Source organism: Patiria miniata, unplaced genomic scaffold (assembly GCF_015706575.1).
Source record: "Patiria miniata isolate m_02_andy unplaced genomic scaffold, ASM1570657v1 HiC_scaffold_16, whole genome shotgun sequence".
Taxonomy (NCBI): Eukaryota; Metazoa; Echinodermata; class Asteroidea; order Valvatida; family Asterinidae; genus Patiria; species Patiria miniata.
The window spans coordinates 9548918-9571939 of record NW_024037054.1 but is presented as its reverse complement, the minus strand read 5'-3'; the positions used below and the strand labels follow the sequence as shown (position 1 = coordinate 9571939).

The window sequence follows — 23022 nt, the reverse complement described above, 5'->3', positions numbered from 1 at the left end:
GCGTGGTTGCTTGTATTGCGTACATGTAGCTGCAATCAGCTGAATGAGAACATGTCGCGGACGCTGATTTGGGTGAAATTCAAAACATGACTCGGCAACTTCTGAATTGAAACCGAGATCCTAGAATATTGTTTCCTTGGAATATACAGCATTCACAGAGCTAAAACTTCCTGAGGTTAGTTGTTAAGCACCTGTCTTTATATTTAAAGCACTTTTGTTGCATGAAACAAAACACAAATGACAAATGATCTACCCTACCTTTAAACATAAATCCTGTCTGTGAAAGTTTTCACAGTTTCCATGACAACAGATGTTCAGGCTCATATTCTCCAAATTTTATAGACAAAGTGCAGCAACACACTAAATATATTTTTGAACAATAAACGATGGAATTCTACTTTAGCACCTCATGAAGATCCTCAAGCCTTCCATTCTGACCCTGGTGGCCTTCATTGTAGTTATACAGCAACAAATCTGAAGCCAGACTACCTCAGTAGATCATCTTTTACTCTTCTCATAACTAAGTTCACTTTCATGTTGCTCTACTTCTCTCTCAATGCCACTCCTGATGTTCTCCGGCAGTTCCCAGTGTTGCAGGAGATCCATGCGTTTATAGTCCGGTAACCACCACTGCTTAGCGTGTTCCAATTTCTCCTCGCTGAGGATTGAGAAGTCGACTCCTTGTAGTTCCTCTCTCTCCCAGCGTTTGTACCAAGGCTTGGGCTTCATCTGAACCTGTGAAGAAGAATCAAGACTAAGCTATAGGAATTACCATGTCCAACTTTTCCAAGGTTTTAGTTAGCATTTGAAAAGTGGATGTGAAAATGTGACTTGAAATGAAGGGATGCCCAAAATAACCAGCCAGACACAACATTGTATAGTGTATCCTGAGACATGAAAAACAAAACAAAACAAAACATTTCTGCCATACTCATTGAGGAATACTTCCCTGGCAATCGTTTAAGGACTGCTGAAAAAAACACCAAATATGTCACCAAAAATTACACTCACAGGACTGGGTCATCCTCCTCCTTTTTGTACAACTCTGTAGTTTATTTCTATTTCAATTTTATAACACCTAATGCATATTAATGAGCCAAATGAGCTTCTTTCGTTGTACAATGTTCAGACACATCAATGAAGTTAAAGTGGTTATCCTGCATGCGCGAATGCATACAATCAGCAAACCAGTACCTTATAATTAGTTCCTAGACTTCCAACTTTGCAATAGTATAGGTTACTGGTGGTGCCAAACTAAATACTTAACGTTGTGGAATTTTTACTTAACGTTGTGGAATTAACGTTGTGGAATTGTTCGGTGGAAGGGATTTCCCGTAGAATTTGTCAAATTTTTGATAGTGAAGCTTAAAACATGACCATTAACCCTAACTCCCTACTGACTTTTACTAGGAACAGTACCAAGTCCACCAAAATCCATCACTGACGCTGCTAACATAATGCTTCAGGACCAAATCCGCTGAAATCCACCTCAAATAAACCACTATAGGTGGATTTTTTTTATGGACTTGGTACCAGTACTCACTGCTTGCCTACCAAAATCCCCCCAAAGGGGGGTGGGGTGGATTTTGATGGAGTTGGGAAGGGTTACCCTAACCCCTAGGCCTTCTGGCTAGGATGCAACCTCAATCCTGCAAAATATCCAATTGCCACCAAGACAAAAATTGGATTCAGCCTCAATCCTCCAAAATCATCCGTTATTTTCTTGAATTTAGTCAGTGGAGGGTGACCACTGCCTCAATCCTCCAAAATCCTCTGCCAAGTACTGCTATGGTTTGAGGCAGTGTGAATGGCTTTTAGAAGCAATGCGGATGAAATACGAGAAAAACACAGGGCTGATTTATGCATGGCTGAACATAACCAATGCAGTATATGGCCTACTGGGTTAACATCATGCATCCTCCACAAAAAAGCAATACATCTTTGCCATTCATCCTCAATCCTCTAAAATCATCCAAAACCAGCAGGAAGATTTTGGAGGATTGAGGGTGGTGAGGGTTAATCAATGAAGAAATACTGCACAACAGTACAGATGTACTGGAAAGATGAACAAAATAACTAGTCGGGATTCCCACAGAAATCTTAAAATGACTGTTCCACGACTTTTCCATGACAAAAGTAGGGCCTTTCATGACCAATTACTACACTATTTTAGCATCTTAGGAGCCTTTTTTACAATACACTGGCCAGTCATCACACTGAAAATAACAATTTTGACACAAGACCACTGAGCACGACAAAAGCATTACAACGGTGAATTGAGCATGCAATAAGTTTATATAGAGCATACTTGCTTCAAGAGTTAGTGCATTAAACCGGAATGCAAATTGGCAGACTGCAATAGCCAAATATGTAGCATCATGGATAGGTTGTTCTGAATTCGATGATTTTGCCATGATTTTTTCTTGGAAAATCAACTTTCGTATACTCCTTGTAAAATAACAAAAATTTTATGAAATTTTCCATGACTTTCCATGATGGCTTTAAATTCCAGGATTTTTCCAAAACTGTGAGAACCCTGACTACTTCCTCAGTGTTGGCTGGTTTGACTTCTTCCCTCCACTTGCGTCGAGAGGACGTCCAATCAGCCAACGTCTCGACCCAGTACCTTTGCACTACTTTCCCCCAAACCATGTTGTACTGGTATAGCATAATTTGTTAATATATCATGACAATGAGCAACATACCTTGATAGGATTGACTGGAATTGCTCTGTTTGGTGGATGTTTGATAGGAACCATGTTGGGATCAATGGTAGAATACTCAGGTAATGCATCTTGAAGATACTTCAAGTCAGCATCTAGCCTCTTCTCAAGTTTTAATACTTCAATCTTCTGGATCAGTGGACTGTACAACTCATAACAGATGTCAACTCCTGGACAGGAAGGTACATTGAAATATAAGGTAGCTGGTTAAACAGCTGATTGATAATTATTATAACATTGAACACAGAAAATAACTGGAACGAGTTTGAACCCGCGACCTCCGGAACACTACCAACCGACTGTTGGCAGTTTCCACAGTTTGTCAAAATCCTTGTTCAAAGGGTGCTAGTCAGAAGTCATATGCCTGTATATGCCATGTAGCTAGGCAATACACGGTTCACACCCAAGCCATGATGCTAGCAGTATAAACCACTTGATTGATAATATAAGCAAAATGTTACAAATCCTAAAAAGTACTAAAAACCACTTAGCAAATTCTTCAACCATTTCAGATAAATTATTGTTCATAACATAATCTTTGGCAAGTTTCCACCAGCAGCTTCACATCCTTACTGAATATAAGCCATGAATTATAGATTAATTCGACAAACAAAATGAGAAGCCATTTTCAAGGTGGAACCACGTTTGCGTGCAGGCTGCAAAGCACATGTGTTCTTAAAGACAAGCACACACATTTTGTTAACCCAACTTGTCGAAGGAGCCCAGAGTGCGTGCGTACTACCCGAGTGCAACTCGCACGAGCCTTGTCTCACCTCAGAAAATGACTGTCACCGCATTAGTCTATAGAGATTCAAACTGACATCTTTAGTTTGAGTACATGCAAACCATTAGGGCTTACCCATTTGTGTGTTTGTTTGTTTGTTTTCCTTCAAATTCTCACCTTGATCATTGATAACATTTCTAAGGACAAATGTTGCACCAAGTCCAACACCTCCTCTCCTTGTACAGATGCCAACGAACCGATTGCTTTTACCCTTGGCAAAGCTATCAGCGACTGTCACTGCCATGATGCTCCCTAAAAACAATGACAAAAGCATAAATACATGTTGCAATGATCATGTATGGATATTGGACAATTTTATTTTAGTCATAAGGGATTGCAGTTGACAAAAATTCTCAACTCTTTTAGAGGATTTCCAATGACCCCCTCAATGGTTAGAAAGAGAGAGAGTTGGGGGAGACCACGGGAGGGACATTTGAACACATGGCTGATGACACCTGACGCTCATGCCAAGATGCTACTGGTGTGTGCAAACTCGGTATAAAATAAGTTGTGGGTACTTCGTGCCATGTACGCGTGAGCCAGTGAACGTATAAACACTGCCTTATGGGGTACCGGAACAATGGGAGGTACCCCACAAGGAATGCCCACCGACTTGCGGGGTACCGTTTTGGTACCCCACTAGTTTTTCACGAAGTACATATATGGATTTTGCTCAAAAACTAGGAATTTCCAATCTGTCGCAAATAAAAGAGCTTTAGAAAAGGGATATTAAGTCCGAATTTCAGCCCAGGAAATTAATTCTGGTTAAAATAAGAGCATTTTGAAATTAGTGTGCGACATTGCAAAATTGTAGTACACAAGAACAAAGGAAGTACCCCACTTCTGTGCCTGTGTAGGGGTGTGTGTGCGCACATGCTGTGTCCCTCCTAAGGAGCTTTCAAAAGTGATACAAAAAAGTGCCATATCCATTTTCGTGCAAGGAGTCCATAGCAAAATTCCTGTGGATTGAAAGGATAATATTTCTTACACAAAAAAACTATTTTCCAGTGATTTGCCTTAAATTTCAGTTTTGACTTTTGTTTGCCTTGAGTTTTATTGCATGTTAATATACAATTATTAATGAAAACTTGCGAGTGCAATGGTACAAATAATTTCATGAGGTGATAGATGGAATGTTCCATTCCTTGAAGCGAAGCCGAGTGGAATGGAACATTCCATCTGTTATCGAATAAAATTATCCTTTCCACTGCACGAATGTGAACCATTCATTATATGTTTTATATAACACCTGAAATAAATCCTCGTCATCTGATTGGTCAGAGCCACCAATAATTTGACCATGCAATGGAACTATTATTAATCATTACTATGGATTTTTTTTGCGGTGCGGCCGGCCTGTGGTTGGGACGAATAATTCAATGACATGTGATCAACGGAACCAATCAGATGACAGGGATTTTATTCAGGCGTTGTATAACACACGTCAATTTATCTCATTGAATATGCATTACCAATTCCATCTGTCACAGCCTAACAGACGGTAGTGACTAAACCCTAACTCCCTAGGCATTTTTGCGAGGATGCAACCTCAATCCTGCACAATCCTCCAACTGCCTCCATGAAAAAATTGCATGTACAGCTGCAATCCTCCAAAATCATCCTTTATTTCTCGAATGTGGTCCTTGGAGGGGTTACCACTGCCTCAATCCTGCAAAATCCTCCAGCAATCACTGTCAATTTGTTGAGGCAGAGCCAGTGACATCCTGGAGCAGTGCGGAGGATATTGTAGCGCAATGCATTTTATGGAGGGCGCACTTTAGTTCTTTACTGGTAGCCAGCGGGGTGCGCGTGCACTCACCCAGGTTTATGGGGGCACCAGCCAATAGCGCCAGTGTATATAAGCGGCCATTCGCTCAGCTTCGCTCTCTTTCTGCTGTGGCCGGAACCCGAGCGCGGTCTCAGGAAAAGTTGCACTGTTCTAATCTCCCACAATTAACCAATCACCAATCACCTATAGTCGCAGCGGAGGGAGCCTCGTACTTTGTGTGAGTGTAATTGATAAATGATTCCTGCATTATAATCCAGATAATTATGTAATCTCTGAGTTTGTAAGGGAAGTGATTGAGTATAAGATCACGTAAGCGAGGCGCCTGGGTAGGCGAATAAAATAATCTTCCGAAAGACATATCTGGTGTCAGGTCCCCATCCTTCCCCAGTCCCCCTAGTTAGTCCGCTTGGGTTGTGTGAGCGAGAGAGCGTGTAAGGGTGATCCTTTGGTAGTCTGCTGCGGGCCTGGCGATAAATCTCCGCTGAAACGGATCTGCGTACCCGACCGTAGAGGCTAGGCCGTTCGCCGCTACTCGCCGCGGCAGTCGTCCGAGGCAGTACCGCTACAATATCAAATATAATCTACACATGTAGGTCTAAATTTATGCACAGCTGAGCATAAACAACATAAGGTCCGGCTAAAGACCTTGACACAGTGCATTCTCTAAAATCAGCCACACCCTGTTGCCATAAAGCCTTAATCCTGCAAAATCCTCCATTTTGCAGAGGATTTTGGAGGATTTGGGACGGTTAGGGCTAGGGGTGTGCACTTACAGGTACCGGTTGTATGGGAACTGAGTAGCCGTACAAATGTACCCGTTAAAGAAGCCCAACCCAGGCCAAAATTTACATCTCAGAAGGTGCTGTTCAGATTTTTCATAAAGGTTCGCACGGTGATACTGCCACACCAGTGCATCAATACAGCAAGATACAAGTGTATACAGTGAGCTCTACATCTTTAGGGTGAAAACTGCAACTTTCGCAAGCGTCATAAACCTGAATTCTGTTTTGTTTTCATTAGCCTGGCGATCATTTTGAAAATTTCTCCCCAAATGCCATTGACAACCTTTCTGTTTCATTGTGTTGTTTATGTTTCACTACTGTAATCGCTGTGATATAGTTATACTATGAATAGCGTACCTAAATGCATAATAATAATAATTGTCTGAGAAGTTACAATGTAAAGTTATTTGTAAAGTTGGTTACGGGTACCCCATCTCATAATCTGGAACCTATTCCGGACATCAACGGTCGGATACTCGGGTACCCAGTTCCGATGCACAGCCCTAGTAATGACCTCACATTTGTCACTTACCAACATAGAATTCTGGAATGTGCAGGACCTTACGCCTTCTAAAGCAATCCTTTCTCTCTAAGTAATCCAGGAGTTTGGATCTTGTGCCCATTGGTGGAAGCAATTCTGGACTGATGAACCTTTCTCTGATCTCTCTTGGTGAACTGCCATCCTGGTCATGCACATGCTTTTCCCGTTTGTCAGCTGTTGTTTCTGCTACAGTAATTGTATCCGCTGTGGTACATACTTGGCATTTAAGATCTGCGAGAAAATAAATGACACGCAAGTGCATGAGTTTGTGAAAAGTGAACACTTTTGGGGGTGAAAACAGAGAATTTCTCCTTGCTTTGCAAAGCATGCTAATAAAATAAATATTATTTGTAAAAAGAGTAGACAGACATTGTGTTTGTAATTTACCATCCATATCTTTTCAAAGGATTATTTATTTTTAATCCAAGATTTCTCAATGTTGAATTATGCTTCTTTAGCTAGTGGGGGGGGGGGGGGGGGGGGGGGGGGGGGGGGGGGAGGGGGGGGTGTTTAGTCGGGGAGGGCAAGTTGTTCAAGTTGGCCAGGGGTAGCCAATTGAGTATCATATGGTTGAACATCTTTGCGATGATACATGTGTTGGCTAATGCCACGGTAGTTGTCTGTCTGACCAACTCGGAACCTGACCTCTCAAAACCATGATCCGTCCCCAAATAATCAGTAAATACATGTTTTTAAAAAATGTCATGAAAAACAGTATGACAAGATTAGTTTGTAAACATTTTCAGCCGGACATGTCAGTCTGCATGCAGCTGGGGCAGCGGGTACCAAGCATGACCGGACCGGGGTGGGAGCGTATCGGGTTCCGTGTGGGTGGTGCCAGTCCAGTGGCGTGGCGCCAGTGAAAACCCCAACGGCTTCCACCGTACCGTACTACCGGTATGCCTGTATTGCACATGAGGCCGCTCACCTTTCACCCAACCCTTTAATTATCCCCTGTGCAGTCATGCATGAAAATGAATCCAGTGAAAATGTCACTAAAAGAAGCAGGAAGAGTTACTCTGAAAGTATATGAAAATATATTATCTATATTGCTACAGAATAAAACTATGGCCAATTGAGGTGTATATATTTTTTTTCTCGCAAAATGTACTTTCAATTATGCAAATAAAGATACTAATTAGTAGCGGATGGAAAATCGGCCTAATTAATATGTGTACTAAATCATGTAATCTCACTTAATATGACTGCTAAAAAGTGCTATAGCCCTCAAACTTTGCATAAATATCATTTTTGATTAATGCCACATTCTCCACGGTTTTTATTCAAAAGACAAAAGTAAGAGTTTTGAAAGTTTTCAATAGAAACAAACTCTTCCTGCAACAAGTAATTTAGTTTCACCATGTTTCACAGTATAGGGCCTACCCCCAACAAGTTCCACATAGTCCCAAATGTTACAAATTATCAGAGGGAGTACTGGTAATCACGCGAATGAGTTTCACCTTATTGCACATGTGCAGCACTGCAGAATTCATATTTCGTGACATGCATATGCAGTGTTGGAGCAAAGGCTTTGACCCTCAAGGCCAAGGCCAAGGCCAAGGCTTTGACCCTCAAGGCCAAGGCCAAGGCTTTGACCCTCAAGCCTCGAGGCCAAGGCCAAGGCTTAACTCTCAAGGCCAAGGCCAAGGCCAAGGCCAAGGCCCTGTTTTATGAAATGACCACTGATATAGAACTAATTATAGTCACATGAGTGACACATCATCACGCAAGAGCGGATCCAGAACACAATTTGGGGGGGGGGGCAAAGAAATTTGGGTCCCCCCCCAAAAAGTGGGTCAAAAAATTACGGCTTCGGCTTCGGGGCCCGCGAAACAATTTTGGATTTGAGATGCTCTGTGGTGCGATTTGAGGCAATTTCTGACCATTTTAACCGATGTTTTTTGAGGAAAAGATGGTGGTGCACTCATTGCCTGCCTTTATTACGACTTTATTACGACGTCACATTAAAAAAAATGGTTTCGTTTTTTTGGGGGGGGGGGGCATGGCCCCTTTTGGCCCCTCTGGATCCGCCCTTATCATCACGAATTGCTCGTTACGAAGAACAACATTTCTTTAATTGCAATCAACATGCTCGCATAGGCCTACACCGTTTTATGACTGCACTGTATAAGTTCAGGTCTTCAATATGGTTCAACTAAACACAATAATGATTTACTTCTATATTGACACACAATTCTCCCAAATGTACCAAGAGGGGGATCCAAGAAACTGATTTGGGAAATTTTTATTTGCAGGCCCAACAAGGTCAGAAATATCAGCATTATCTAAAACAGATACATGCAAATCTTTAGCACTTATCAGGGAGACATATACAACCAATCAGATCCATTCCATAGTTATATGCAATTAAAGTGATCATCTCATTAGCCCCACAAGTGTACGGAATATTTTTGCAGCAAATCTACTACAATGGTAACAAAATGTGATGCTACAAAAGTGGAAGTGTGCCCAACACACAAATCTATAGGGTGCTTCCCTCCTCCATGGTAATACGATTAAAATGGTAACAGCAAAATTTCGAACAGATTTATCTGGAAAATGCAAAAATCTATGGGCCTTGAAGAGCCTTGACTCAAAATTGCAAGGCCCTGAACCCTCAAGGCCAAGGCCAAGGCCAAGGCTTTTGCCCTCAAGCCTCGAGGCCAAGGCCAAGGCCCTAAAATCCAGCCTTAAGGCAGCCTTAAGGCCAAGGCCCAGCATCAAGGCACTACATCACTGAACTGTGCATATGATACATACAGGGACTTGTAACTTATCTAGCCTAAACAAAGCACTTCCCAGACTAGTTCCCAGTCCTCCGTTATTACAAAACTTCCCACAGTTGGCAGAAAAAAGCAATAATAACAGGTTTAATTTGATTCAAATTATCGTAGTTATACGAGTCTTCTTCTTTCGTGTGAGTTAGTAGTACTGTACATCAGGCTATTTCTTGGAGCTGCGTAAGCCAGTTGATTTGTGCGTCTTTTGGGCACGACAGATCAGTCATCCCGTCAGGAGGTTGGAGGTCGGGGCAGTGGTATAATATATGATCTGCCGTCTGCTCATCTGCACCACAGGTGCATGCCGGTGAATCCCGGAGTTTCCAGCGGTGCATGTTGGCATTGAATCTCCCAACCCCAGTTCGCAGCCGGTTCAGTGTAACCCACTTCCTCCGGGGTAGTTCCGAGCCAGCAGGAGCTTTGGTGCCAGGGGGAACAGTGAACTGCCTTGGGCGAACCGTCCCTTCCCAGCCCTTTTCCCACTCTTGTATTAGGCTAAAGTCGGATCTGCTGAGGGCGGCTGCATGTCGGGAGAAAGGTCGACGCGATCGGAGGCGTTGGCCACCTAGGTCCTGGGATTCTGTCGTAATTTTGTGAAGGAGGTGGTCATCATCGGCAAGGGATTTGGTTGTGAGCTTGTCTGTCAGATTCTCGCGGCGTAGCCTTGGTGGTGCGATTCCAGCGAGGACTGGGAGGAGATCTGTGGGTGTAGGACGGAGACATCCAGTGATGAGCCGCATGGTGTCATTTAGTACACAGTCCAGCTTTCTGGTGTGGGTACTCCTGCACCACGCTTGCGCAGCATATTCAGCAGAGCTGTAAACCAGGGCTAGAGCTCCTGTGTGAAGGGTGGATGTTGATGCACCCCATGATGTACCAGCCAGGCGACGCAACAAGTTGTTCCTTGCCGACACTTTTGCTCGTAGGGCTTCGAGGTGCTGTCTGTATGTCAGCTGTCTGTCCAGTATCACTCCAAGGTAAGTTGGGTGGGGGTTGTTCGGTAGGGGAGTCCCGTTATGAAGAACAGTCATCTGTCGATTGGCTTCCTTGGTGTTGAGATGAAAGGCAGTTGCAGTAGTATTGGCAATGCTCAGCTTGAGTCTCCACTTCTTGAGGTAGTCTGTAAGTAGCTCCATGTCAGCCGTAAGCGCATTCTCTACTTTGTTCCAGTTCCTATCAGTATACAGCAATGCCAGGTCGTCTGCATAGCCATACTGCCGTGAAGCTGTGCAAGGTAGGTCGCTGATGTAGATATTGAAGAGCATGGGAGACAGAACTGATCCCTGGGGCACCCCATTCCGTAGGCGACGTGGTCGGCTACTTTGTCCATCGCTGGTCTTGGCTACAAAGCTGCGGTTCGCAAGAATTGTTGCGAGGAACCGCACTAGGTGGCGGTCTGGAATGGTGCGGAGAAGCTTTAGTGTCAAGCCATGATGCCACACTGTGTCATAAGCTGCAGTGAGATCCACTAGAACAGCGCCTGCCTTGTTGCATTTTTCAAAACTCTCCTCGATATCATTGGTAAGCTTGACAATCTGATGGGTGGTACACCGACCATGACGGAAGCCTGCTTGCTCATCCGGAAGTTGGGGATCAACCACTGGGTTGAGTTGGGCCAGAAGGAGCCTTTCGAGAAGCTTGAATGGCACGCACAGGAGTGAGATTGGTCTGTAGCTCTTGGGATTATCTGCTGGCTTGTTGGGTTTCAGGAGGGCTATAACAGTAGATTTCCTCGTGAAACGTCTGGTGATGGCAGCCATTTTGAATGGCACAAGAGATGACCTCAAACTGTGACGTCGCGTTTATGCAAATTGCTTGTCGAGCGCGCGAGGGCGCGAGTTGCAAATGCGAAGCTGTTTCCTGTACCATGCATTTATTTATCGTCAGGGGGCCACGTGCACCGATCTCTATTTAGGATCTACAGGAAACAGCTGTCGCATTTGCAACTCGCGCCCTCGCGCGCTCGACAAGCAATTTGCATAAACGCGACGTCACAGCTTGAGGTCATCTCTTGTTCCATTCAAAATGGCTGCCATCGCCAGACGTTTCACGAGTGAAATATGGGCTCCAGAAAGATTGAAGAATATCTCGGAAAATGGAACATCATTAGACCTAAGCATCCCAGAAGTGATAGGTGAAACATCATAGAATACAACCATAAGAAAGTAAGAAACTGAGAATGTAAGAAACGGCCCGCAGATTTTATGAAACTTCGTCCTCAGTAGCGCGCGGTACCACGGTGTGTGGCCAAGAGGTTCAGCGCAGCATACCGACGGCCACACTAGTGGGGCTAGCAGCTGATGTGCGATGGAGTTTGCTGTGACAGGGCAATGCTTCGGAGAAGCATAGATCATTTTCTGTCCTCATTATATGAATTATTTCCCCTTTAAGTTTAACGGCTATACATTTCATTCAACATAATTATGCCGTACAATGTTTGTTAAAATTGCGCAAAATTCATCAATTGCGCACGTGATATTCCCACGCAATCTTAAGAATGAGCGCTCATTCTTCAGATTGTGTGCTCATTCTTAAGAATGCGCGCTCGTTCTAAAGAATGCGCGCTCATTCTTAAGATTGCGTGATTTGCATGAAAGCGCACAACAGTGTCACTGCAAGTGTCAGTTTACACTACAGAAACTTACCCATGAAACTAAATCTGTATTCTAAATGTCATGGTGTAGTTTCACTCACCTTTGCTTACAAGGCATCGCTGTATCAGGCAGGGTAATCGTGCAGGGAAACATCCACGTAAAGCCATGTTGTATGGGTTAAATATTAAAAAAAAAAATACGTGGATGAGTGTGCCAAATAAGTCATGAAAGTACACTGCAAACAGTGCTAGTGTCTCAGATGATGTTGTACCAACAACATATTAGGCCGGCAGAAAGGGAAACCCTTTATATTAATTTGAATTTTTTTAAAGTTCTTAATCAGTTCCGTTATCATTCTAAAGGAAAAAAATATTATTAAATAGAGCTTGACTGACATTATATTAATTCTTGATTTAAGTACTTGATCGAGATCGATCTCTGTTTTTGAGCAGACACTTTGTAACAGAACACCCCTTTGAGAGTTAATCACTAGAGGGCGGTTTAACTTAAGACCATTAGATGTCTATCATGCATGCGTATTCCATAATAGCTTTATCATGGTCTCTTTGGGTATTTTAATTCATTTTGGCCGATTAATCTTGAAGAGCCTAAACAGGACTAACTGCATACTTAGGTCAGACATATTTCAAAAGAAAATAGTTTGAGGGTGGGATCCAAAAGAGGGGATGTGCCTTGATTTCGATAATATTGTACATACACATCACATAGAATTAAAGAGCCAGCAATTAAATTTCTCTTTCCCTGCGACCTTTGATTAATAACTTCGCTTGTAGAAATGAAGAAATTGTGAGTAGAAAAAAATTCATTCTAAAATAATACAATAATATTTTGATTTCACTAAACAGTTTCCCATTTCACAAAAACGAGAAGAATGATACTGGGAAAAGTCGAAAGTGATAACATCATTACGTTTAACTTTTACATAACTCCGAATGGATGTAGGAATTGGCCAAGAACCCAACTAAGAACAAAGATAACTGGGCACGAGGAACATTTTAGAAGTTTAAATTAAATTAATTATGATTCTGGATAACATCTTCAATAATGCGATTAAAAGAATTAACTGAGTGAAATAAGCGCAATCTGACTGGTAAAGAAGGAAAGTGAATACCTGTACCCCCCCCCCCAAAAAAAAAATAATAAATAGCCATATCATGGCCTAAAATGAAAAATAATTAAAAACAATGATTTTAAATTATATTTCTCTTTACACAATCTCCACTATACGGCTTAATTGTTCCCGATTGATTTTGCGCCCTAAACTTGCAAAATCGGTCACTTTCACCAAATCGGTGAAAGGCTTTGGCTTATCATGAGATGCGTCATTCAAACGCGTAACGTCAACCTTTTTTTGCGTGACCTTTACCATTTGAAATTACCTGACAAAAAAAACATGCTCAGAGGGAAACTTAAAAGCACTATACTAAGTATTCAAAGGTAGACTTCACTTCCAACGTAAATAACCTACATGAGAACTATATGCAAAATTAAAAATATATATCATTGTTACTAAAAAACAATTTCAACATGAAATATTCATAAAAACTTATAGGCCTTTGGATCATGGCAAGTTCGATTTTGTTATGAATGAAATGTGGTGTTGGTTTTTTTTAACTGGAGGTTGTGGAGCTCCAAATAGTGGACAAACAGTGCGCCTATTTAGCCACCCTCTTATCTTATCAAGACACACCGGAATTCTGTCAAAAGAACAAAGAACACGTTAAAATTCATGTGAATTCAATAAATTATCGAAATCGTCAAAGACGGACGGTGATTTTCAAGTAGGCCCTCGCCACTCTAGTGACGGAGGTACCTTAGTGATAAAATCGTGACACAGTGGACAAAAGCACCATTTTTTTCACCAAAGCATCTCCATGGTATACCTTTAAAAAAAAGACGGATGCAAAAAATTGGACGATGGGAAGGGCATGTATGACGTCATTATGACGTCATCAGCTAATTATTACATGAAAAAATATAAATTGATAATAATCTTCCGAACTACAAGCATCACAACAACAAATGTGGTATCAATTTAAAGGGGACAACAAGATCTTTCATTTGAGTGGTATATCATTGGGATGGAATATAGTTAAAGGTGATTTTGTGGGTCAAAAATCCTTTTGTTTTGGTCAAAAGACCTGTTTTTGGCTAAAATCATGGATTTTTGGGTAGTCACTTTGACACCTTGTTTAACATGCAAACAGTATGTGGTATTGTGAGATGTTGTTTTTAAGTCAGAGAGAAAGGTTCAAATTCTATGCCAAAAGAGTTTCTATAATTGATCATTTATATGTTTAAACTTGTTCCAAAGATAGGCAGAAATTAGTGAGGTACATTAGTAACAAAAATGCTAAGGATCGTTACACGGTGGACAAAAGCACCATTTTTTTCACCAAAGCTTTGCCAATGTGTTACGATCAAAAATAGGGTAGGATGCAAAAAATCGGATGAAAATAAGGTCGTGAAGCGTTTTGATGAGATTCCACAAGAGGGTTCGTTAGTCCGAAAATGAAATAAGGTTTGTTAATCCGAACATGCAATAGTCCGAAGGTTCATTAATCCGAAGGTTCATAAGCCAAAAAGGTTCATTATCCGAAGGTTCGACAGTCCGAATTTAAAATAAGTTTAATCAGTCCGAAGGTTCAAAGGTCCTAAACGAAAATAAGGTTCAATAGTCTGAAGGTTCATTATTCCGAATTGACAATAAGGTTCGATAGTCCAAAAAGACTATAAGGTCCGATAGTCCGAATCAACAGTAAGGTCCGATAGTCCGAAGTGTCATACTGACGAACCGCATTGTCCCTTCGGACTATCGAACCTTATTCTCAATTCGTAGTATCGAACCTTATTGTCAATTCGGACCATCGAACATTATTGTCAATTCGAACTATCGAACATTATTTTCGATTCGGACTATCGAACCTTACCGTGTATTCGGACTATCGAACCTTATCATCTATTCGGACTATCAAACCTTATTGTCGATTCGGACTATCGAACCATATCGTCTATTCGGACTATCGAACCTTCGGACTAAAGAACCTTCGGACTATATCGGACCTTCGGACTATATCGGGTGGAACCCGGACCGTCTGTCCTATTGAAGTATCCACCAGACATCATCTTCTGTGTGACACGAGCAGAGCATCTCTGAAGGTCCTAAACGAAAATAAGGTTCAATAGTCCGAAGGTTCATTATTCCGAATGGACAATAAGGTTCGATAGTCCAAAAAGACTATAAGGTCCGATAGTCCGAATCAACAGTAAGGTCCGATAGTCCGAAGTGTCATACTGACGAACCGCATTGTCCCTTCGGACTATCGAACCTTATTCTCAATTCGTAGTATCGAACCTTATTGTCAATTCGGACCATCGAACATTATTGTCAATTCGAACTATCGAACATTATTTTCGATTCGGACTATCGAACCTTACCGTGTATTCGGACTATCGAACCTTATCATCTATTCGGACTATCAAACCTTATTGTCGATTCGGACTATCAAACCATATCGTCTATTCGGACTATCGAACCTTCGGACTAAAGAACCTTCGGACTATATCGGACCTTCGGACTATATCGGGTGGCACTCGGACCGTCTGTCCTATTGAAGTATCCACCAGACATCATCTTCTGTGTGACACGAGCAGAGCATCTCTGAAGGTCCATTGTGTGAGTAGTTATCCTTTCTTGTTATCTTCCACATAACTCCAAAAAACGTATTTTTTTGCAACATTGGAACGTATACAATTGGTTTGAACATTCTCCGTTTTATTGCTTATATGTAAACTGCTACTATCGTATTTCAGGACAGTCATCATGGATTGGACTGCTTGCATTATTATGCATGCAAACTACACCAAAAAAACTACGTTGTCCACAAAAAGGTTTAATTTGTAACGCCGGAGATGTATATGCTCAATTCCTGGCAAATGCTGAAAGGTTTAGGGCAATAAGTGCATTGCCAGTTGATGTAGAATACGGAGACGAAGGGACAGTAGAAACTTTTGTGGAAAATAATGCCTCGTGGCATCATTCTTGAGGTAATCATTAATGAGGTAATCATGACATAAGACATTGCATTTTAACAAATCATTGATCACAACAGGGGATAGAAGCGAGGGTGTATTAAATGTACATGTACATACATGTTTAATTTAATACGTTAAATTAGGAAACAATCTAATTTTATCAAACTATTTGTATTTAAATCTTTTAAAGATAGTTTAAGAACAAAATTGGCAACTGTATTGATTTCCTTGATCTCAGAAACGTATATTAAAGGTGAAAAAAAAAACGATCCATGGCTTATTCCTAACTAATTTCTCAATTTTAATGTACATGTATAAGTGTGTAATAATTAGCCGATAACGTCATAATGATGTCATAAATGGCCCTTCCCATATGTTTTGCATCCTACTTTTCTTCGAAAAGGTAAACAATGGAGATGCTTTGGTGTGAAAATGGTGCTTTTGTCCACCCGTGTCAAGATTTTTTTCTATAAGGTACCTCACTTTTCCGCCTATCTTTGGAACAAGTTTAAACATTTAGGATACTAATAATCAATTACAAAAACTCTTTTGACACAGAATTTTAACCTTTCTCTCTGACTTAAAAACAATATCTCACAATACCACATACTGTTTGCATGTTAAAACAAGGTGTCAAAGTGACTACCCAAAATCCATGATTTTAGCCAAAAAAAGGTCTTTTGACCAAAACAAAAGGTTAACTATACTCCATCCCAATGACATACCACTCAAATGACAGATCTTGTTGTCCCCTTTAATTTGATACCACATTTGTTGTTGTGATGCTTGTAGTTCTGAAGATTATTATCAATTTATATTTTTTTTCATGTAATAATTAGCTGATGGCGTCATAATGACGTCATACATGTCCTTCCCATCATCCAATTTTTGCGTCCGTCTTTTTTTCGAAAAGGTATACCATGGAGATGCTTTGGTGAAAAAAATGGTGCTTTTGTCCACCGTGTAACGATCCTAAGCATTTTTGTTACTAATGTACCTACGGGTGGTTTATCGGACGTCTTCTAGCTATGATGAAAGTGTTTCATTTTTTAACACTAAAATCACTACTGTAGCGCTCGAAACCACCCGAAACCACCCGCCTACACTGTGGCGCGCTAAACCGACCGAGCACTGTGGTTTGATTGATTCTGCAGTGAATACACATCATTTTCGAGTTTGGAGTCATCAAATCAGCTATTCTGAGTTATAGAATCACGTGTAGGCTACACATTTGTTATTCGGGGACGAAAGAAGTGGGGAGGAGCAAACGATAAGTGATATCCCCCACTTTAAAAAAGTGTGGGTGAGAGACTTGCCCCCCCCCCCCGTCCCCCACCGATTGTGACGCCCATGGCAGTAACTTTGGTCTAAAAGGGGGGGGGGGGGGGGCAACAAACAAAATATGGCGTACCGAGAAATTTGTCATGGGTACCCAAATTTCAAGTGCACGGGCTAGCCGTGAAAGCTCAAAAAAGCGGGAGGGCGCTATTTGCGGCATTTTTTGGTCGTTGGCCGGGCACTTTTTTTTTTATTGTTCGTGCACATTTTTTCGAGTTTCACCCTGAAGAACATATTTTGTTTGGGTTATTTTTTTCTATCAAAATCAAAAGTTATTTGAACAAGAGTTCGCAGAAGAGGGTCCAAGAGGTATTTGCTTTTGCTGTAATTTTCAGAAATGGATGGAATTGGGGGGGGGGGGGTGGAAATAAATAGCAAATATAGTTACACTGACTTTTTTGAGGTTTTGGGTTCGAAAATGCTATAAAACCAAGAAAAACAATCATTTTCCTGTAGTCTGGTTCCCTGACTCCATTCAAGAAGAAACAGAGCAGTTTACATACATTGGGGAATTGTAAGGTCAGGGAACCAGTCTAGCTGGCTTGTACCCGTTCATAGGTGTGTAATCGATTGCAAACAAGTGCGGTGGTCAACTGGGGCCAGTATTTGAAAAAAAGCCAGTTTTTTCCAACGCTGGTCGGCCGATCAGCGTTGGAAATTGATACTAAAATACCACTTTTCTTGAAAATGACAGTATACCAGGTGCCATGATTTTACAGGATGCTTTACACTGTCATTCACTAACAGTCCAGCAAGGTATTTCGAAATGATTTGGTAGTTTTATTTTTTGATGTTTGCAAATGTTGTATTTTCCCTTTATGCCTCAAGTACACTAGGCTACAGCATACAAGGGCGGATCCAGAACACAATTTTTTTTGGGGGGGGGCCAAAAAAAAAAATATTTGGTCCCCCAAAAAGTGGGTCAAAGAAATTACGACATTGGTTTCGGGGCCCGCTTTAAGGGCCCCGAAAAAAAATTGGATTCTAGGTGCTCTGTGGTGCGATCTGAGGAAATTTCTGACCACTTTAACCAATGTTTTTTTAGGAAATATTGGTGGTGTACTCATTGCCTGCCTTTATTGCGAAGTCACTTTTTTTTAAAAATGGGGTCGTTTTTTTTGGGGGGGGGGGGCATGGCCCCCTTTGCCCCCCCCCCCCCCCCAAATCCTCCCTTGACAGCATAATTTGCAAGTTTCCACGGTGATAGAAATTCGGATTCGGGCCACATCGAGTCGAATTGGATTAGAAAAGTTCGACGTTTAAAGCCGTATCAGTCTTCAAGTGCCGCAAGATCGTGGTGACAGCCTGTCAAACTTTCTGCAGAAATCCGACAGACTGTCGCGTCAATTCAAACGTCAAATTTTTGCCGGCCGTTCCTAGTGTACTTTTATTCAGGGGTTTAGACGCAGCAGAAATTCGACGTTTTCAAGATGCATGCCCCATCATGCTGTTCAAAATGGATTGTTGTCCCCTCCAAAGTAACGAATACTTTATTCTGATTTTGGGTGTCTGCAAGAGATCGAACCCTCTTTAAAAAAAATAACCCTCTATGCGAGAGCCGAATCAGTGTCGTATTTGGTGAAGAAATACTAAACAGTCCTTGGATATTTTTTCAACGTCTCATTCAAAAGTGAATAACTTTTATATTGCTATAAAACAGATCGATTTTTCGAGGTCACAACTCGAAAATGGCACGGGGAACGCATATTTAAATTGGGCTTTTGAATGAGGCAGATTACGATATGATACGCATCCATCTAGCTTAATTATGAAAAAATTACTTTATACAAAACAACCATTTTACCCGTGAATGAGAAATGGAACAACAAAAAGTAATCTATGTGTAGTTTGGGACAATAATATTACAGGCCTACTTTACAAAATTTGAGTTATTTACCGCCAGAGAATCACCGGAAAGCTCCCATAACTGCAACGTACTTGCAAGGCTTGGCATGATGTTTGTGCGCCAAAGCAACCCATTATAAACATCATTAAAAAAAAGTCATTCACGAAAAAAATACAACAGAAGAAAAGTTTTTTTATCATTAAACATTTTTTAATTTACTACCGTACAGGCGCGGATCCAGGGGGACCCCCCTAGGTCTGTAAAAAAAAATGTGTTTTTTATTCATAGAAATTCTTTAAAAATAATGCGAACCCCCCCACCCCCGCTCTGACACCCCAAAACTATATAGTAATGTATGCCTGTGCACAAAATACGGACGGAGCCAGTTTAATATTTGTTTTTTGCTACACTGTACAGCCAGCTTATTAGGGGGTACGTACACTAGTCTGTAATAATAGTGTTAATACGTACTCTTGGGATTTGGACAGCGCCCCCATTGAGAGTATGAAATATGAGCCCCCCCCCCCCCCCCCCCCCCTAGCCTGTCCCCAACATTATGGAGGCCATTAAGTGTAGGCTGTCTACATTTCATCAATGATTTGCTGATGAACCCCCCCCCCCCCGCCGGCATTTTTTGTGAATATCAAAGAGCCTGAAACTTGAGAAATGCAATTTGCACACAGCAGAGATACAGGGCTGCTGAAATAAATATGGGCCTATACGGTTGAACAAGTTTCATCAACTGAATCGCGGAGGAACCGCCGACATAATAATAAAAAAAAAGATCCCCCTACTTCCTGTTTCACCCACAACAATAAAAGTCAAATTCCTACTGATGGACTTCGGTCAGAGCTCATCATGTATGATTCATGTCAAATACTTTTCTCAACTAAAGAACCCACGTTCAGCCGACTCATCGAAACGCGTTTAACTAGAACAAAATGGATTTTAAAGAATAAAAATACCCACACCCCTCCTGGTCCCATACCCAACCGACTCACGGTTCTTTTATAATATAATCCAGAAATCCAGTTTGAGCACCAGACTACACCACAGTGCATTCCATTCAAATGATTGTATCACGCATGCGCAGTTAAGAATGGTTTAAAACTACTACGACTGCTGGAGTTGTCGCGTCGTGTGGTGTGAAAACAGAAGTAAACTCGACGGATTTTACCCAACAGAATCACAAATATTCATCCGGATGGAATCATAATTTTGTCAGTGGAAGACCAGAGAAACGGTACCACCTGCAACAAGATGTTTCGGCGGGGCGCACAAGATGAAAGACTCCGCCTGAAGCGCGTCATCGAAGTATGGAATGCAAGTCGGTTGGATCTGTTCGAAATAACTGAACCAGATGAGGTAAAATAATGTGCACTCTTTCAAATTCCTCTAATATTTATTACACCCTAAACCATGACACAGACTGTGATTTCATTGTAAACATGAATGATATGTAACCAGCATAAAGTTTGACAATTGCTGTGCTTGGTGAATGATTATGAAGGCAAATTGTGGTTTTTTTTTAGTGACATTTCATCATGTTTAATGAAAAATGTTTGTCAATTTGACACAATGTTTGAGATTTTGATTTGGAAAGAATGTTGCAACCTGACGCCGTCCGACATGTTCAAGTTCATACAGAAATGTAAGGAAAGAAACATTACTGGTATAGTATTCTGATAAAATCATTTGGGAAACATGAACATTTTTAACTGTAAAATTTGAATAGTAAAATTTGAATATAGTAAAATTTGAATGTATTTATTTTAAAACGCATGTTATTGTTAGTAAACTCCAAATTAAAGTTTGTTGCGAATTGTTTATTTAATCATTTTGCTGTTTTGTAGGCTAATTGTTCTTGTGTACATGTATTATACAGCAAGGGGAGTGGTTTTTAAACATTTTTAACATTGTGTCAATTTTATTTGTATCCAGGAAGTACTACAGGAAGTTATTGATGCCATCAATTTCCTACATTGCACTTGCAGTCTCGTGAACCAATTTCATAGCACTATTTTGGCACAGCCACTTTTTGTTTAACCTTGATCATCTCCAACCCTTCAACAATTTAACACATAATTTTGTTGGATTTAGGACTTGCATGTAAGCCCAACGGCATGTAAATTGTAATGAATACAAATAAAATTGAGACGGTGTTAAAAATATAATGAGCAATGTGTTCCAGTTTTGTGCATTGTGCCAGTTGCATTGGGCTATTGTATTGTGTTGGATGCACTTGGATGTTGTGTTTAAAAGCGTCCTGCAAAAATGTCCAAGATGTTTGGCTGTGTAAGGTATTAATGATGTGCATTTTTGAACAACAAAAATACATGAAGAGTGTACTGTCAACAGCTGTAGTGGGCTGCACTTGCAATGAGAGCTCAATGAATGTTAAAACTACAATCCATTGAATACAGTCATACCTATGGAGACGTCACAGTACACAAAGACAGCAATTTGCATGAAGCAATAGAAAGCCCTTACCACTGAACCTGCTTAAACCTTCCCAGAATCTTTGCAATCCAATGCTGATAACCCAAAATTACCCAATGGCAAAGAAAAAAGGAAAGTAAAGAAAACAGAGAAAGTGAAATATCCGGTACATGTTCAAATTCATAAAATAATGATGGGGTGGTTCCACAGCCCTGAATGCACTAGTATTAATTCTTACCCCCTAGAGTGGTTTACAGGAACCTTCCTCACTCTTGCAAAATCCAACACCTAACTCAATGCCCAAACTGTTGGACTCTGATTATGGTGGTACATGTACAATGTATGCCCGACCCTACCAGTTTACTAGTGCAGTACCCACTCCAACAGATTCCAACAAATTGTGCAGTTGGATTTTGGTTTGGGGTGGTTAGGGGTGTGGGATTGTAGCCATCGACATGCAGTACAGTATACATGCCAAATAAATGTAACATGAAGGTTAGAAGTTGCCCAGTAGGCTTTAGTGAAATTTAAAATAAACACACAGAGATTTATAAACATTATACGCACTTGCATGTCTCTCAGTTCAACTCTTCATTATCGAGATCAAAGGCTGTGTCTGTATGATGTGGATGTATGGAATGTTTACGTTATCACATTCCAAGGAGTTTCTTTACATAAACATCAGATTGCTGAAATTATTAAGAGGATCCCTTGCCTCTACATACACAATATAACATGTACATGTATGTACATCACTGAGCTGAGTCTTTACGTGATTCAATTAATTAAATTCAATTAATTAAATGGAATTACATGTACTTGTTAGAAGTAAGCAATTGTAAAAGTTTTGTTTTGTTTCAGTGTATGTTTTGTGAATTTTATGTAATTGTTTGTAATTTTTTTTTTACAAAGGTAATGAATGTCAAACTTGTAGAACAACTTAACATTAGGACTACAACGTACATGTACCTTTACTTTGAAGTAAGTTCATGCGCCATAGCCTACTAAGTCATTAATTACTTTTTCCCCAAAAATAGTCAGTTGGCAAAAAGGGCTTTACCATATATGTACCGATACACAAAGGTTCTTTAAGAAACTTGACTCTGAGAATATGGTTGTTTGGTGTTGTTATCTGCAGAACCTGGAATTCTTCGGAGTGATGCGCTTCTTCTACCAGGAGGAAGGTGACAAAGTGACATCCAAATGCATTCGTGTTTCCAGCTCAGCCAACACAACAGATGTCATCAATACATTGATAGAGAAATTCCATCCTGATATGCGCATGCTGTCCATTCCAGACTACATACTGGTGGAAGTACATGCCAATGGCGGTAAGAATCAGACAACTAT

The 23022-nt window shown here is 40.9% G+C and overlaps 2 protein-coding genes across 3 annotated transcripts in view; one reads left to right on the top strand and one right to left on the bottom strand.

Annotated features, from left to right (window-relative positions):
* Positions 1-350: 350 nt before the first annotated feature.
* Positions 351-12213, bottom strand: LOC119722938 (39S ribosomal protein L19, mitochondrial-like). The gene is made up of 5 exons (XM_038193350.1): positions 12094-12213; positions 6611-6850; positions 3625-3759; positions 2706-2893; positions 351-735 (listed from the first exon to the last, which is right to left on the bottom strand). The coding sequence occupies exons 1-5, from the start codon at positions 12158-12160 to the stop codon at positions 499-501; spliced, it is 867 nt and encodes a 288-aa protein (XP_038049278.1). The 5' UTR covers positions 12161-12213; the 3' UTR covers positions 351-498.
* An 8103-nt stretch (positions 12214-20316) lies between these two features.
* LOC119722934 (afadin-like) overlaps positions 20317-23022 on the top strand; it is a 41043-nt gene continuing 38337 nt past the window's right edge. For both annotated transcript variants that reach the window (XM_038193346.1, XM_038193343.1), the window contains exons 1-2: positions 20317-20598; positions 22811-23003. In XM_038193346.1, coding sequence (XP_038049274.1) covers positions 20494-20598; positions 22811-23003 — 298 coding nt within the window. In that variant the 5' untranslated portion in view covers positions 20317-20493. The remainder of the gene's footprint in view (positions 20599-22810; positions 23004-23022) is intronic.